The 14,447-nt window shown below is 36.3% G+C and overlaps 1 protein-coding gene across 3 annotated transcripts; it reads right to left on the reverse strand.

Moving 5' to 3' along the window:
• Positions 1–426: 426 nt before the first annotated feature.
• Positions 427–14,159, reverse strand: LOC124127588 (E3 ubiquitin-protein ligase XIAP-like). 3 transcript variants are annotated; one of them, XM_046491089.2, is made up of 6 exons: positions 10,148–11,702; positions 8,160–8,323; positions 7,277–7,307; positions 6,297–6,395; positions 4,844–5,251; positions 427–4,397 (listed from the first exon to the last, which is right to left on the reverse strand). In XM_046491089.2, the coding sequence occupies exons 1-6, from the start codon at positions 11,124–11,126 to the stop codon at positions 4,303–4,305; spliced, it is 1,776 nt and encodes a 591-aa protein (XP_046347045.2). In that variant the 5' UTR covers positions 11,127–11,702; the 3' UTR covers positions 427–4,302. The 3 variants fall into 3 exon arrangements, with proteins under 3 accessions (XP_046347045.2, XP_046346968.2, XP_046347091.2); XM_046491012.2 differs by having other exon boundaries at positions 6,228–6,395; positions 10,148–11,701; XM_046491135.2 differs by lacking the exon at positions 10,148–11,702 and adding an exon at positions 14,066–14,159 and having other exon boundaries at positions 428–4,397; positions 6,228–6,395.
• Between the last annotated feature and the right edge of the window lie 288 nt (positions 14,160–14,447).

Raw genomic sequence — 14,447 nt, forward strand, 5'->3', positions numbered from 1 at the left:
AATTCTGTATGAATGTGTCTGCTGTATATTTTAGTAGGTATTTTGTCGCCACGATCTTTCTTTTGAATTGGGTATGTTTGTAACATTCGACCACGTGATGGCAGAGTGATGCTGACATGTTTGAAGTTTGATAATCCAAGCGCAGGTAATGGTTTACATTATATCAATGTAGAGATTCGTGACTCTTTGGTTACATTATCTAGCCACCGTTACATTAATTCACAGGATTTGTGTTCGAGCCTTTCTGTGAGGTAAGCCTGGCTGGAATAACTGAATAACTCTAAGTATTTCCATGTTGGTCGTTGTTGAACTTCAATAATGAGAGGGGAGTGGAGTTAATGGACGACACTGAATGAGGAGCTGAGCCAGTCGTCAAGAGAAATAAATCGGTGACAAAAATATTTATTAAATTGTTTATTTCATAAGATATATACAAACTACAGATGTAGATGAGAGAGAAACAGAAAGAGAGTTCATAGAATGGAAGAAAAAGAATTCACAATATTCAAGGTGAATTGTTCTAAAAACATGACAAGATGTTGTTCAAAATAATTTCAGATGATTTGTTTTAAAAACCTTAAATCTTGTTAAAATGTGTTAAATATATTAACAAAAATGTCACACAAAAATATAACATCAAGTATACAAAATGGTTTCATTAAAATGTAAAATCCCCATTTAAAATTCAATACAAATACTCTCAACATTATCAAAACGTTCAGTGTAAAAGGTAATAGGTTACCATTAAGATGGAACTTGAATTTCTTGTGTGTAAACAGGATGTCTAAGAGGAGCCCCAGAAATACGCTGACCTCTTGAAAGAAGAGGGAGACAGAGTGAAAAGATAGCAATGTTCTAGTAGGTATTACTCATATGATAAACCCGAGGACTCTAATATTCCATACTTTAACTCGATAAATAATATTTGTACTGCTGCCTTTTTCCATGAAACGAAATGATCAATACATTGTACCCTCGATGAACATTCATGTTAACCTTGACAATATGGATCAATAGGGACTAACAATGGGTGATTATTGCTGCCTTAGTTGTGAGATACTGAACCATCACAGAACACATGTGGTAGTGTTTGATGAAAGGGAACAGGCCACATGAACCAGTCGGAACACAACAGCACTCCAGTGTGTCCTAATGTAAAGAATGGAAGGAAGACAGACAGTAGAGGCCCCCCACAACACCACCAGGCTGTATACTATAGGTGACAAGGAGATATAAGTGTACCTGTTTCACATTGATGACAATCACTAAAATATTTCAGCTGAATGGATGAAATCTCCAGATTTAAGTGTGTCCCAGTTGTGGAAGGTGTTGCAAGTTGTACAGAGTTGCATCTCCTAGACATGCAAGGATGCAAATGTCATGGCATGAATCCAGATCTGCCCTGATCATGAACTTCGCTTTGTCAGCAGCATAGGTTGCGCAGGTTTCATAAGAGTGGTAAACATCCATCACTTTGGGATGTTGGGCTTTTCCTCAAAATACCGGATATAACTAAAATACTGTTCATAGCAGTAATTAACCCAACTCACTGACTCACTCACTCTAGATTTAAGTAATTAACCAAAATGATACTGACTATCAAATCCTCATCTTGTGTTAATATGTGAATGATGAATCATCTGTTACAGAAGAATGGTTCAAATACTAAAATTCTTTGTAGTTTTACAATGTAGTCAGCAACATCCCAGCAGTATACAGCATCTGCCTGAACTAGAGAGTGATGATGTGTGTACCCAGACCTGGTGTGTGGGAGGGTCGACTAACAAGAGACAACATTGAACACTGATCAGCATGAAGATAGATAGCACTGTCTGATGCTCTACGTATACACATATGTACATACAGGTAATGATAATGTCAGTAAGATAGATGAACATATGTACATTGGTTCTATTAAAATATATGTACATGTGTCACTGGAAGGGTCTAACAAATCTTCAGCTAAAAATCCCATTCACCCTGTTAGTGACAAACGTGACAGACTTATCATTACGGGTTCATAAGAGGTATGTATTTATACAAGATGGTGATGGCTATTCAGATATCTAGATTCTTTAACAAGAAATGATGTCTCTGGTCAGCACTATGATAAAATTGGTTCAAAATAATATAACAGTTTGCTGTTAACATGAATAGGCTTTGAGTAACGCAACATTGTACACACTGACCTTTTTATCAATAACATTTAAATATATACATAATATCTCAACAAGGTTCAGTTTCAATGAATTGTGTAGGTCGCCAAAACCTAAATTTCTGCCCTATTCAATCATGAAATACCCTATATCTGGACACAACATACAGGAAAACATAAATACATATTGAATATGCCTAAGTAGATCTATATATTATTGTTTGATATCTACTGCTCATAAAATCTTTCAAAGCTTAACAAAAATGCATTCAAAAGAAATATAAAAAAATTATTATACAGAAAGTTTATATTAACTATACAAAGCATGGACCTGAAATAGTAAATAAAGGTCTATAATACAGCTTAGTTATCTCCCCTTAGGAACTATATTACAAATGTACAATTTATTCTGCATATTAGTTCATCTTCTATTCAACAACAAAAGTAAGAATATAATGTATGTCTGTACAACTGCTCAGTAGTACTTACCAGAATGTATAAACAACCAATTGATTGTTTCAGTTGGTACATTTCTAAAGACGCTGAAGCGCCCATAAAATGTCACTGGCTTGTTATATTAGCTAAACATTACAACTTGAAAGAACACTAGTCTGGTTTTGGTAACAGCAGTGGATAAAACTGTGCTTTAGTGGTATTTGTTAACTTTCTGTGATGTACCTCAATTGTAAGGTCATAATGATACACGATTCAATACATGAAAATATGACACTTCTCACATCCAGGAGCTGTAATTCACATCATAGGGAATGACTAGTGATGCAATCAAATTAAATATGGTGAACATTAGTTTTTCAAAATTAATTTCATATCTTCCACTCTATAATATGTGCTCTTATTAAATCATTTAATAAAAAACATGACCTCAAGGTGCCATACTCATAGTATCAAATTAAGTCAACAGTGGGTGTTAATGGGTTGTTTCAGCTGTCAAGACTTCAACTATATTCCAGGTAAGCTGTTCACACTGCAGTATGTGGGTTTTGTTCAGAAGTGGTGCTACCATCAATAAACTACAACTAGAAGCACAATCTGGTCACAATAAGAAACATTAAATTGACAACTTCTTAACAAGCATAGTTCCTATTGTTGGGAAACATTGCTAACATAAACACCCTAAATAAGTTCTCAACAGTATGAAGGTATGGGAAACTATTCCTTTCTTGAGACATTCTTTCCAAAGCAAACTGAATTTCCTGTTTGATCTTTCCCGTTTATATTCCAGTCTAACAAATATATTCCACACAAACAAAAACACATGCTTATACTGGTACATAATATGTCTTAAATATATGTAAAACATGCAGGAGGTCACAACTGGTATACCATTGTATGATGTCACAGCAGCCTGCTCTGTGAACCACTTGATGAGTTTCCAATGGGTTTTGTGTCTGATGTTCTTTACCAACTGTGTGCCTTAACAATGGTTGATGACAGAGATATAGATAGGTAAACGACTCAGATGGTATATGTGTAGCTGCCATTACGCACTGAGCAAGAGACGGTGTGTTAGTTTACAATTACTCTGGCATTCAGTTAAATAGAAGAGCCATTTCATCTGGACATACTTATGGTTGAATATTGATGTTTGAGAGAAGGATATTCACCTAAGATATACATTTCATAACATAAGAAAAATATGATGAATTAGGTGACTACATGAGCTGATAATCCACAATATCTTTTCACCAGGATTGCAGTAATATATATGCATATCAACATCAATTAGGTCAATAGATCATAGGACAAAGATTACCCAACACCTGTGAACTGAGCTGTATGAATAAGATGCAAACACCCTCAAAAAAGTTTTTCACATAAACATTGAATATTCGTGTCCGAAAAGATATTAGTTCACACTACAGATAACCTGTCCGTTATCCTTCTGGATTTGACGCTCATCATTGTTGGGAGATGGACACCTGTAACTCCTTCTGTAGCCGCATGACTGATGTTGTTTGTACACAGGTGAAAATGTTCTCTGGATCTGACTCTCAGACTGCAGGAAAAGGACACCCGCCATAGCTACAGATGATGGTGTCCCTGGATCTGAGGTTCATCCTCGCCGGGATGTGGACACCTGCAACTCCCGCCGGAGCTAGAGATGAAGGTGTCCCTGGATCTGAGGTTCATCCTCGCCGGGATGTGGACACCTGCAGCTCCCGCCGGAGCTGCATGACCAGGTTCTGCATCCTGATGTTATCCTCCTCCAGCTGGTCGATTCCTGGAAATGAAGGAGACCAATTGTACAGACATGTCAGGAGACGGGATCTACATTGTCACACTGTTTACAAGTATTCAGAAAAACAAACCCATCACTTTCTAACATACCAGGTATTGTTTTAATAAGGGTATTGGGACAGATTCAGCAGCAACATCTAGAGCACATCTATTATCAACACAAAAGTAATGAACAATATATTAGTAACTGTAATAAGTGTAAGTAACATATTTTCCCCAGTTTCAAAATCATCTAAATTTACAAGAACCTGCATTAATTAGTTAAGTGAACCATATATTTGAGTACCCTATTTCCTCTGATACATAAAAGCTAAATGTTGGTAAAATCCAGGAACAAAAACTCAGACAGGAGAGGATTATAGAATCTGGTTTCTACTGACCAGCCGAGGTAACAATTTTCAAAGAACTACCAGAGAAAAATACACTTACTTCCACCCTGTACTTGGAGTATTTCATTCTTGTTGCTGATTAACCTGTTCCTCTGGTTTAGTTGCTGAGTGATCTGTTGGTTTTGCTGAGTGATCTGAGAGATCTGCTGGTCCTTCTGAGAATTCTGCTGGGTTTGTAAACTAAGTTTCAGTTTAAGCTGATGGATTTCTTCATCTTTACTGGATAACTCCCCCAGCTGCTGCCCCTGTTGATGTATCTGCTGGTCCTTGTGATGTATCTGCTGCCTGTGTTCATGTATCTGCTGCCTGTGTTCATGTATCTGCTGGTCCTTGTGCTCCAGGGTCACCTCCTGACTGTGGATGTTGCTCCTCATCTCCCTCACCATCTGAAACTCCTTCTTTGTTGTCAGCATCCATCCCACCAGCAGGTCATAGTTGGGGTAGCTGTCTGTAAGGCAACACCATCAGGCTTAGTGTACAGAAATACAAACATCCATCTGAGTCACATCAAGAGTGGGATACTGTCAGGTCATTGTCACCTGTGTATCATAATTATGTTTACATGTTACTTCTACTTTATCATTAATTAAATTAAGTATAGAAGTTTTATAACACATTTTCCAATTTACATATGCTCAAACGCGCTTAGACCATAACTGATCGGGTTTTGAGTGTTGGTTAAAAGTTAGTTATATTTTCTGTTTCTTGGCTTTCTTGTAGCAGATTGTTCTTTAGCTATGGGCCATCATGTTGAAATGACCTATGGCCATATGTTTTGGCATGTGACTTTGGCCCCACTAGCAGATGTTGATCTTTATATCGAAGAGAAAGTGCAGGCTTGTATGCTACGATAAATACATATTGAGATGTTATTTATTTTAGTTCAACACTTGTAACTCATTAATAGGACAGTGCAAGTTTTCTGAATGTTTCTTTTTCTCCATAACAGGATATCAATATTAAAACGTTAATCTCTGGACTGGTTACATTATCTGGCGGCTTTCCAACATGTTTTTTGTTGTTGTTATTGTTGTTGTTGAACACCACACTCAGCAATATTCCAGCTATATGACAATGGCCTGTAAATCATCAGGACCAGTCAAAACTGTCATTGATATTGAGTGCAACGATGCATGTCACACAATGAACCACCCAATCCATTCAGCTGCCTCTTATAAACAGCACTGGTTGCTGGGGGCCATGAATCCCAAGGCTGGTTGCATACATATATGATGACTGCATCAAATCTCAATCACCACAGTAGAACCAACTAGTCTCATTTATTTGCCTTAGAAATCATTTAAAACATTGTGGTATAGATTAGTTATCTCCCCTTAATGGTAAGATTTACACCTATTCATGGACCTACTTAAACATGTTTAACACAGTGGACATAACATATATATCATAACAGCAGAACTCACTGAATTTAGCATAAAATTCACAGATAGCTTCACGAATAAGTTGTAGATCTACTTGAAAGCCAAACTGACTTGCTAGGGCTGCCTGGCAGTTGGTGAGTATGGACGGGTCGACTGTCGGCTTGAAGGGGAAGGGCAGTTTGACTGGAGACTCATTGCTAACAGGGCCATCTGAAACAAGGGGTTACATGGTGAAGAGGTGGCATACATCAACATCATGAACACTGAACATTAAAAGCATAAGTCTCATTCACGGTCTCTACAGTTAAGGATCTGTAGCCCCACTTCAGTGCATCAATACTACCCTAGTTCAAATACAATGTCATGTACACTGAGACAAAAAGTAAATAACAACATAGGTTAAATCAAAATAATGTAACAATTGTAAGAAAGAAAAAAACTGTCTAAATCGTTGTAGACTCTTGGAGTGGCAGAACAACTGAAGTTGTTCACTCTCACCACCGGCATCATCACAAAGTCTGCTGCACGTTTCGTTTATACTTCCATTTTCAAACAATAAAAAAATCCTAATACTTAGAAACAATGCAATCCAATATAGCATGCAGTTACTTCCCTTTACATATCTACTGCTTCTTTGCATCTCATGTTATGGTCATGGCGGCAATAGGAGTTTGTATACTTGTTTATGTAGGGAGGCCCTTTCCCAGGTTGATGGTATTTGATTACATACTAGTTTGAACCAGCAAAAAAACAAAACACAGCCCACCCGCAAGATATTTCCAATGGCCATTGCATGAGAACCAATTCTTTTATTTTTATAAGCCTTAATATCAAACATAAGTCACATCATGGACACTAAACTGACTAATTATAGATGTCATGTTTACATGCTTCAGGTTAGATACATGTTGATAAAATCATTGTCTTCATGTTTATGTTATGGAGGTAAAGGATGTAAAACTTGTTTGTCAATGCTACCCTACAGTGATACACATCAACATGCACACAAAGACAAACTACAAATAAAGATGTAGGTGAAATAAAACAATGTGAATAATTACTGGTAATAAAAAGAAAAACATATGTCTCACCTTCAGTTGGCATTTCACAGGTTGTCATCTCCTGGAAAAGAAAAAGTTCACAGTTATCATCACATTCAATCGGATTAACTGGATAATGTTAAGTGGTATTTCAATGACATTTTCACAAACATTTATTGCTGATTATAGAATCTGAATTACCCCGATTACTGCTAATCATACACATGATAGAATCAGTATCAGAAATATTATTTCTCTGTATACACATGGTATGGTGGACAGGGATCAAAAACAATTTAGGCCTTTATTCAGTAACAATACCAGCATGTGACAAATTGTACTTTGAAAAAAACCTGTATTGGGGTCAAATGGAGAAAAAAAACACCAAAAGAAACACTCTTTCTAACTTCTCAACATTTCAATTTGAGTATCAGAAGACCTGTAAACTAATAACCTTTTTAAGTCTTGTCTGATAACAAATTATTGTTTATATTACTAACTTAACCCCAAAACCATGATAACATTGTTAAAATCCTGTTCAACATGTGTAATATGTTGCCAAAATTACCTCCCTTGATTAACATAAAAAATGTCGGCCTGGCTGAAACATATATCTCCAACTGCTTGGACAAAGTGTCTTCTGTGTTACTTTTAATTCTCAATACTTAAGTAAGGAACAGATCATGGAATCTATTCGATCATGAGATAATAATATACACATGATATATGTATCATCATGATCATGGTAATACAGGATCATGCATGTTGGGAAATTTGTCTCTGTACACACTGCTACATGCACTGTATCCTCTGTCCTCTCAGGTTATCCTATGCATCTTTCTGGCTATTACACATGACATTGGTTGACCACTGGTTGGAAGACTTTAAAGCCGTCTCAGCACGATGAGGTGACTGTGTTCAGCAATGTACATACCTGTGTCTCCATGGCGAGCTGCTTGATGTCATGATACTGCGATAGTTGTCGCAGGTAGAGACAGCTGGGGGAGTGCTTGGCATGTTGGACCAGTGCATCAGCATCTGTCTGCCACTTGCTGAGGCTGCAGCCACAGGTGAAGCACGCTACTTTGTCAAACGTCCCTGCAACAGTCAACACAATAATAAGAACGTTGTCAATAACTGCTCAATGAAACATGTGAAATGTAATATGATTAGCAATGTTAAATACATAATGTTAATCAACCCTGTTCACGGTGATTTAATAACACCTTTAAACATAGAGCTACAAATGATAACATGGACAACAGACAACTGATCAATGCTGATAAATCATCATGACCACTTTTACAGTGACAGTAATTCACCATTATGTTCTGTTTTGGAAATAATAATAGTTATTGCTTATCAAACATGTTGACAGAAAGGGGCAAAAGTAATCCATAAGGGAACTGGACAATCCATACCAACGGAGATCCACACCCAAATTTGGGGGCGGACTCTTACCCAAATGTTGGATAACCCTTACCCACTCATACCTAATCAACTGGAGGACACGTACCCTAAAAAGTGAATCCATACCCAATGAAAATATATATGATTTGAAACATTAATCATTTGTATTCTTACCTGCATTACTGACCAAAGGACACATGATTTGAAACATTAATTATAAATATTAAAAGTATCTGCTCTACCGCAACATACTGATTAAACACAATTTTACAACGAAGATTTTGTTTGTTTTTTGTTTCATATAACAACACATGAGTAAACACAATCAGTTGCTTTAAATACTAAAACAACAATATGCCACCATGGTCAATTTATTTAATCCTAATCATGCTAATGCTACTAGCATATTAAACATGATAAAGAGTAACTGTTTAGCATGTTTAGTAGTCATTCACTGTCTCTTCGCAACACCATCAACACCATCAAGAACATCTCTTTTATGAAAGAAATCACAGACAGTGATCATGGTGATGGAGTTAATTGGTTGATTGTTCATTCACCAACAAATGAATGAATGTTGGAAATATAAAATGAATGTTGGAAATGTATATGAATGAATGTTGGAAATGTATTAGTACTATGAATAAATTGCAATGAAAGTGCATGTCAGAATGGTCAGAGTATGTAAGAATTTACTGATGAACAAATTATTTGAAACGTACATTATTTTTTTCGGACATCTTGCTTTCAAACATAAATGGGTACGGGTCATCCACACTTGGGTATGGGTTCTCATGTTTTGGGTGAGGTTCAGCCAAATAAAGTATGTAGGCTCCAACATGTCCAAAACAGGTACGAATCTTACGAGAATTTTAGGCACGGGTTAGCCATTTTCAATGGGTACAAATCAGTGGGTACACATGGTACAGATTGTCTAATATCCACCTATAATCATGATAATGTTCAACATTGTTTAAGTGTAAAAATGAAATGTAAAGATGTCTGCAATTATCGCGTTTACATTAAAAACATATTATCATGATTATGTACATGAACTGCTATGATTATCTTGACTACAGTGTATATTTTAATTTACTTTCCCTCTACCGTGACAACCATTTCATCAATTAACAGTAGTTATAACTTAACATGGTTGGAAAATATAACCCATTTAACATGCTTAAAACTTGCAACAATAACACTCAACATCTTCCCTGTGCATTCAAAAATGAGTGAGTGAGTGAGTTGGGTTTAACACCGCTTTTAACCAGTATTCCAGTTATATCGCGTCAACCAAAAATTATCTGGATGATGAAAGATTCATGGCTAGAATAAAAAATATATGTAATTTACATACGTGTAAACATGGTAAAAGATCTTTTCAATTATGATTTAATTGAACAAAACTGCCACTGAACATGTTGACCATGCTAACTGTCATTAACTGTTGTAATTTGTCAGCATGGTAAAAAATATAGTCAAAGTAATGGTAAGATAATCAGGATGTTCAACCTGTGTAATAGAAACCAGCTTCAGAAAGCTGCTGTGCTGTTGGTTTCATCTGTGGAGGCCAATCCTTGAATGTTTCCCTCCGAACTGTGAAATCCTCAAAATAGGGATTGTGGAACATGCACGGCGCACTTGAACTTGTTGTATTGTTAATATCTTCCTCACTGTCACTAGAATTGTTACTGTCACTACACTCAATGTTTCTCTTTATGGACTCTTCCAACACACATGACACATTGCTTACATCAAATCCTCTGAAGAATGAGCAGTTTGGGTTCAGTGCCCTATGTATATCCTTCACAGGTGTTGTACACTCAGCTGTAGGACAGGTGGTTTGTTTACCACAGAATACACATCCAATTTTATCCCCTGTCAACATGATAAATCCATTGGACGCCAGTTCTTTTGCTTTGAGACACGGTTTAGCTGCAAATGTGGCATGTCGCTTGCTTTCAAAAAGCATATCGCTGTTGCCAAACTTTGGCTTAAATGGTAGTTTGATACTTGATTGAACTTGAGAATTTGTCAAACTATTGTCATTTGTGCGAACATAATAATCTTCTGGAAACAACTGACGTCTTACGATCGTAGATTCTGCCTCTGTAAGGAACAACTCGGGCGATTGCGGGGTCAAGGTTCTGGTAAAACAGGGACTAGGTTCATCTTCATCACTTGAAACGACGTTACTTTGACAGCTGAGGTACTGACATTCTGGACTGCGACACAAGTGTACAGAAAACGGAGACTCGCCATAATACGCACTCCAGTCCTTCATGACAAGGCCACACGAAAAACATCTTACTTCATCCCCTTCCGAGCTTGGATCCCGGTAGAATCCTGCTTTTGAAAGCTTCAAAGAAGATGGAATTGGTGTAAAATCGGTGATTCCTTGAATTGAGGTCACCGGTTTTAGAGGGTTTTGACCAAATGATGCCACCCTGATCATCTCTAGCGACATGTCAGTGCTTGAAGAAGACTCCATTGCGAAATACTCCAAGGTTGATAACAACGTATAATCCAAAGTTTTGTAAATGTAAACAAAAATAACGATGTACCCTCAGTTGTCAAACAATGCGGGAAACACCACCATTTTGTGTTGTGGATATGACGTCAGGAATATTGGGGAGATAATATTTTCCTTTACGCGAAATGAGTACCGCTAAAACATTTTCCCTCAACACCAGTATCAGGACGGATTTTGACTTACGACAAACTAATGCATGGTGCATATGTTGGCCATCAACATGTTAGTCGCTTGATCCAGTCTAGATCTCTCCCGCTGTAAGGCACTTGTTATTGTCATCAGAAGCATTGTGATTGAGGGAAGAGGACAGTTACATTTTCATATATGGCGCATATAAATGACTTTTTGTAAACCTTTAAAAGAAGAAGAAGAAGACGAAGAAGATTGGCCACGAGACACTAACTTCTTTTACAGCAATTTCACATACATTATGAAACGGATATGTAAACTATAAGACTTTAGTATAGTTAAATAAAGAAATAAAATACACAACAGCCCCATTTAAATCCAACAAAACACCTACATCATGACTGTCATTAGAAATCAGATTTAAATTCCATAAATAACATTACGTACCCCCCGCAGTAGTAATATTATCAGTGTAAACTCTTTTGTGTTGTTGTTTGATATTTAAACATATTTTATTGCGGAAAATCAAATGGATTAGGCACAAATGACACACTTACGAGGCCTTCTATATAGAGTTCTTTACAATGTAATATGTGAAAAGTGATAGTGCAGAATAAATGTACAGGGCATAGGAATTATATACAAGTAATGAGAAAATGACATTTGTTTGTAAGCAATGTCTCGCCCAACCTTGGTCATTAATTAAACTCACTATAAGAGTGACCGAGATATCAGTGTATACATTATACATGTGGATACATGTGGATACATGTGGATACATGACATAGAGCGACATACATGGATGACATATGATGCCATGCATGGGATCATTAACTGAGGAGCAAAGAAACCTATACCTCTCAGTTGATCTTATCAATGTTTGATTTTGAACTAAAAATATCTTAAGTTATTATGTTATTATATAAAACAATGAACTACACTGGCGCTTAGTCAGCACTAAAAAAATACTTCTACATGGTTTTATTTTTAAAAATATAATTTGATATAAATTTGTTTTAAATATTTTTTCGCATGCTAAAAAACTGTTAAAATCCTATCTTTGAAAATCTATACATTTGCTTTTTTTCTGCACAAAATAATTCAGACATGACAGAGGTCATGTGGTTGCAAATTCATTTCTTTCACCAGTCTTTAATTGAACTAATCTATTTTTTCACAACATTACAGACTAAATTTTACAAACTGTTGCAGGAATGAGTGAAGGTTTTAATACACATACTCAAATTTAACAAGAATTTTTTCAGTTTTTAATTACAAACTCGGTATACTTTCTTTTGCTCCTCAAAATAGTTACCACAACTTCGTTATTTTCGTAATTAACATTATCGCAATGCATGATACATAATAAAACGATAAAAAATTGATGATGCAACAGAAATAGATATGTTAAAGAGGTGAAATATAAAGATAATGATTGGAGAAATAACACATTATATTGATGAGACGTAAATAGTCAAATGTACTAACTGAATATGTTTGATTAAGTTGCAGACCATTTTACCGTTGTAAAGAAATTGAGGAAGTCTGTCTCGACATTTGTAACACCGGTATGTATGTATAGTTGACTGAAAACAATAATACAACCTGCTATTTGAGTTTTGGAGCGGCTTGGACCATAAAGGTCTATTTTCGCCCAAATAAACTGATTTAAACAACAGCAAAATCAATCATAAACAAGTGATGATTATGTTATCTGCTTTATGTTCTAATTTATATTTTAAAACCGTAAGTAAACTCTATTAAATGCACATGAAAAGTCTTACATCGTTAGCAAACACATGTGATGTTATGGCTGATGAATAGGGTATATGTGTGTAGATATACATGTAGAGTGTGTACTTTGTAGATGATTTTAAGTGTAGTTATGGACGATGAAAAATTCTTTAGCGTTATGAGAATAGCAACACAAATGTTAAAATATATTTAGGTGTTATTCAGTTGAAACACTCGTAAAATTCATGGACATTTTATCTGTCTCACTCGACAAGATTGAGTATGGAGTTGTTTCTGTGTTTGAAGCACATTTAAAACGCATTGTGTTATCGGTCGTTACCTACATATATTGTGTGATTGGCCGTTACCTACATACTGTGTGATTGGCTGTTACCTACATACACGTGTATTGTGTCAATGACAGTTACCATCATATTGTATGATTAACCGTTACCTACATATTGTGTGATTTGCCGTTACCTACACATATTGTGTTCAACAGTCGCTACAAATAGTTGCGTATTGTGTGAATGATTGTCACTTACATATTGTATGTCTGGTCTTTATCTGATCGTTGTTACCTAATAACATAGACCTAAATATTTTGTGAGTTGTCATTATGTACATGTTGTGAAGATGGCGGTTGCTAATATACTGTGTGATTTGTCATTACGTAACAGAAAAACAACCCAATTAATTTGTATTAAACGTATGAAATAAGCAAAACTCCAACGACGACTTGAATAAATACGGCTCTTGTTATTTTCTTTGCTCGTTATGTTTGAACACGCACCTGAGTAGCGACGTCATGCACGCGGAATAGAACAACAAAACCCGGATAATAGAAGTCCACCCACATTTTATGCGATTCCTTATCTCCCTATACACGAAGACCAGTGAACTACACCAGGTGAATTCTGAAAGTCAGAATGATTATACAGTCGACATTTTGTGATGCGTAATTTAAAATATAACAGTGCCGTTGTATATATTGGCCATATGAAAGTGATTACACGATATGAATATACACCCACACATCTGAGAAAAGCTAGGAATGCAATCTGTCACATATCACAGTCCAGGAAGTATGAAAGCCCAGCTGTTTTTCCATGATATGTCGCACCTACCTTGACGCGGGCACTAACTCAGTGACCTGGTAATATAAATATAAAGATTACGTACCATGCTACGGTGAGCAATTTTATGTTACGTAACACACAATTGAGCAGTCTATCGAAGCCCTGTAAATGTTAAACACGGTTGAGTGAATGTAATTGTAAACATAGTATAGTAATGATCCCAGAGCGCCACTCACAGCAGTCAAGCTCTCAACTCATTATGTTTGTCATATGCAGCACACTAAACCGGTTCAATAAACCATTTTCGGTTTACCAGCCCCGGATTCAGGAACTCGTT

Source organism: Haliotis rufescens, unplaced genomic scaffold, assembly GCF_023055435.1.
Source record: "Haliotis rufescens isolate VD_foot unplaced genomic scaffold, xgHalRufe1.0.p SCAF_20, whole genome shotgun sequence".
In the NCBI taxonomy this organism is placed as follows: domain Eukaryota; kingdom Metazoa; phylum Mollusca; class Gastropoda; order Lepetellida; family Haliotidae; genus Haliotis; species Haliotis rufescens.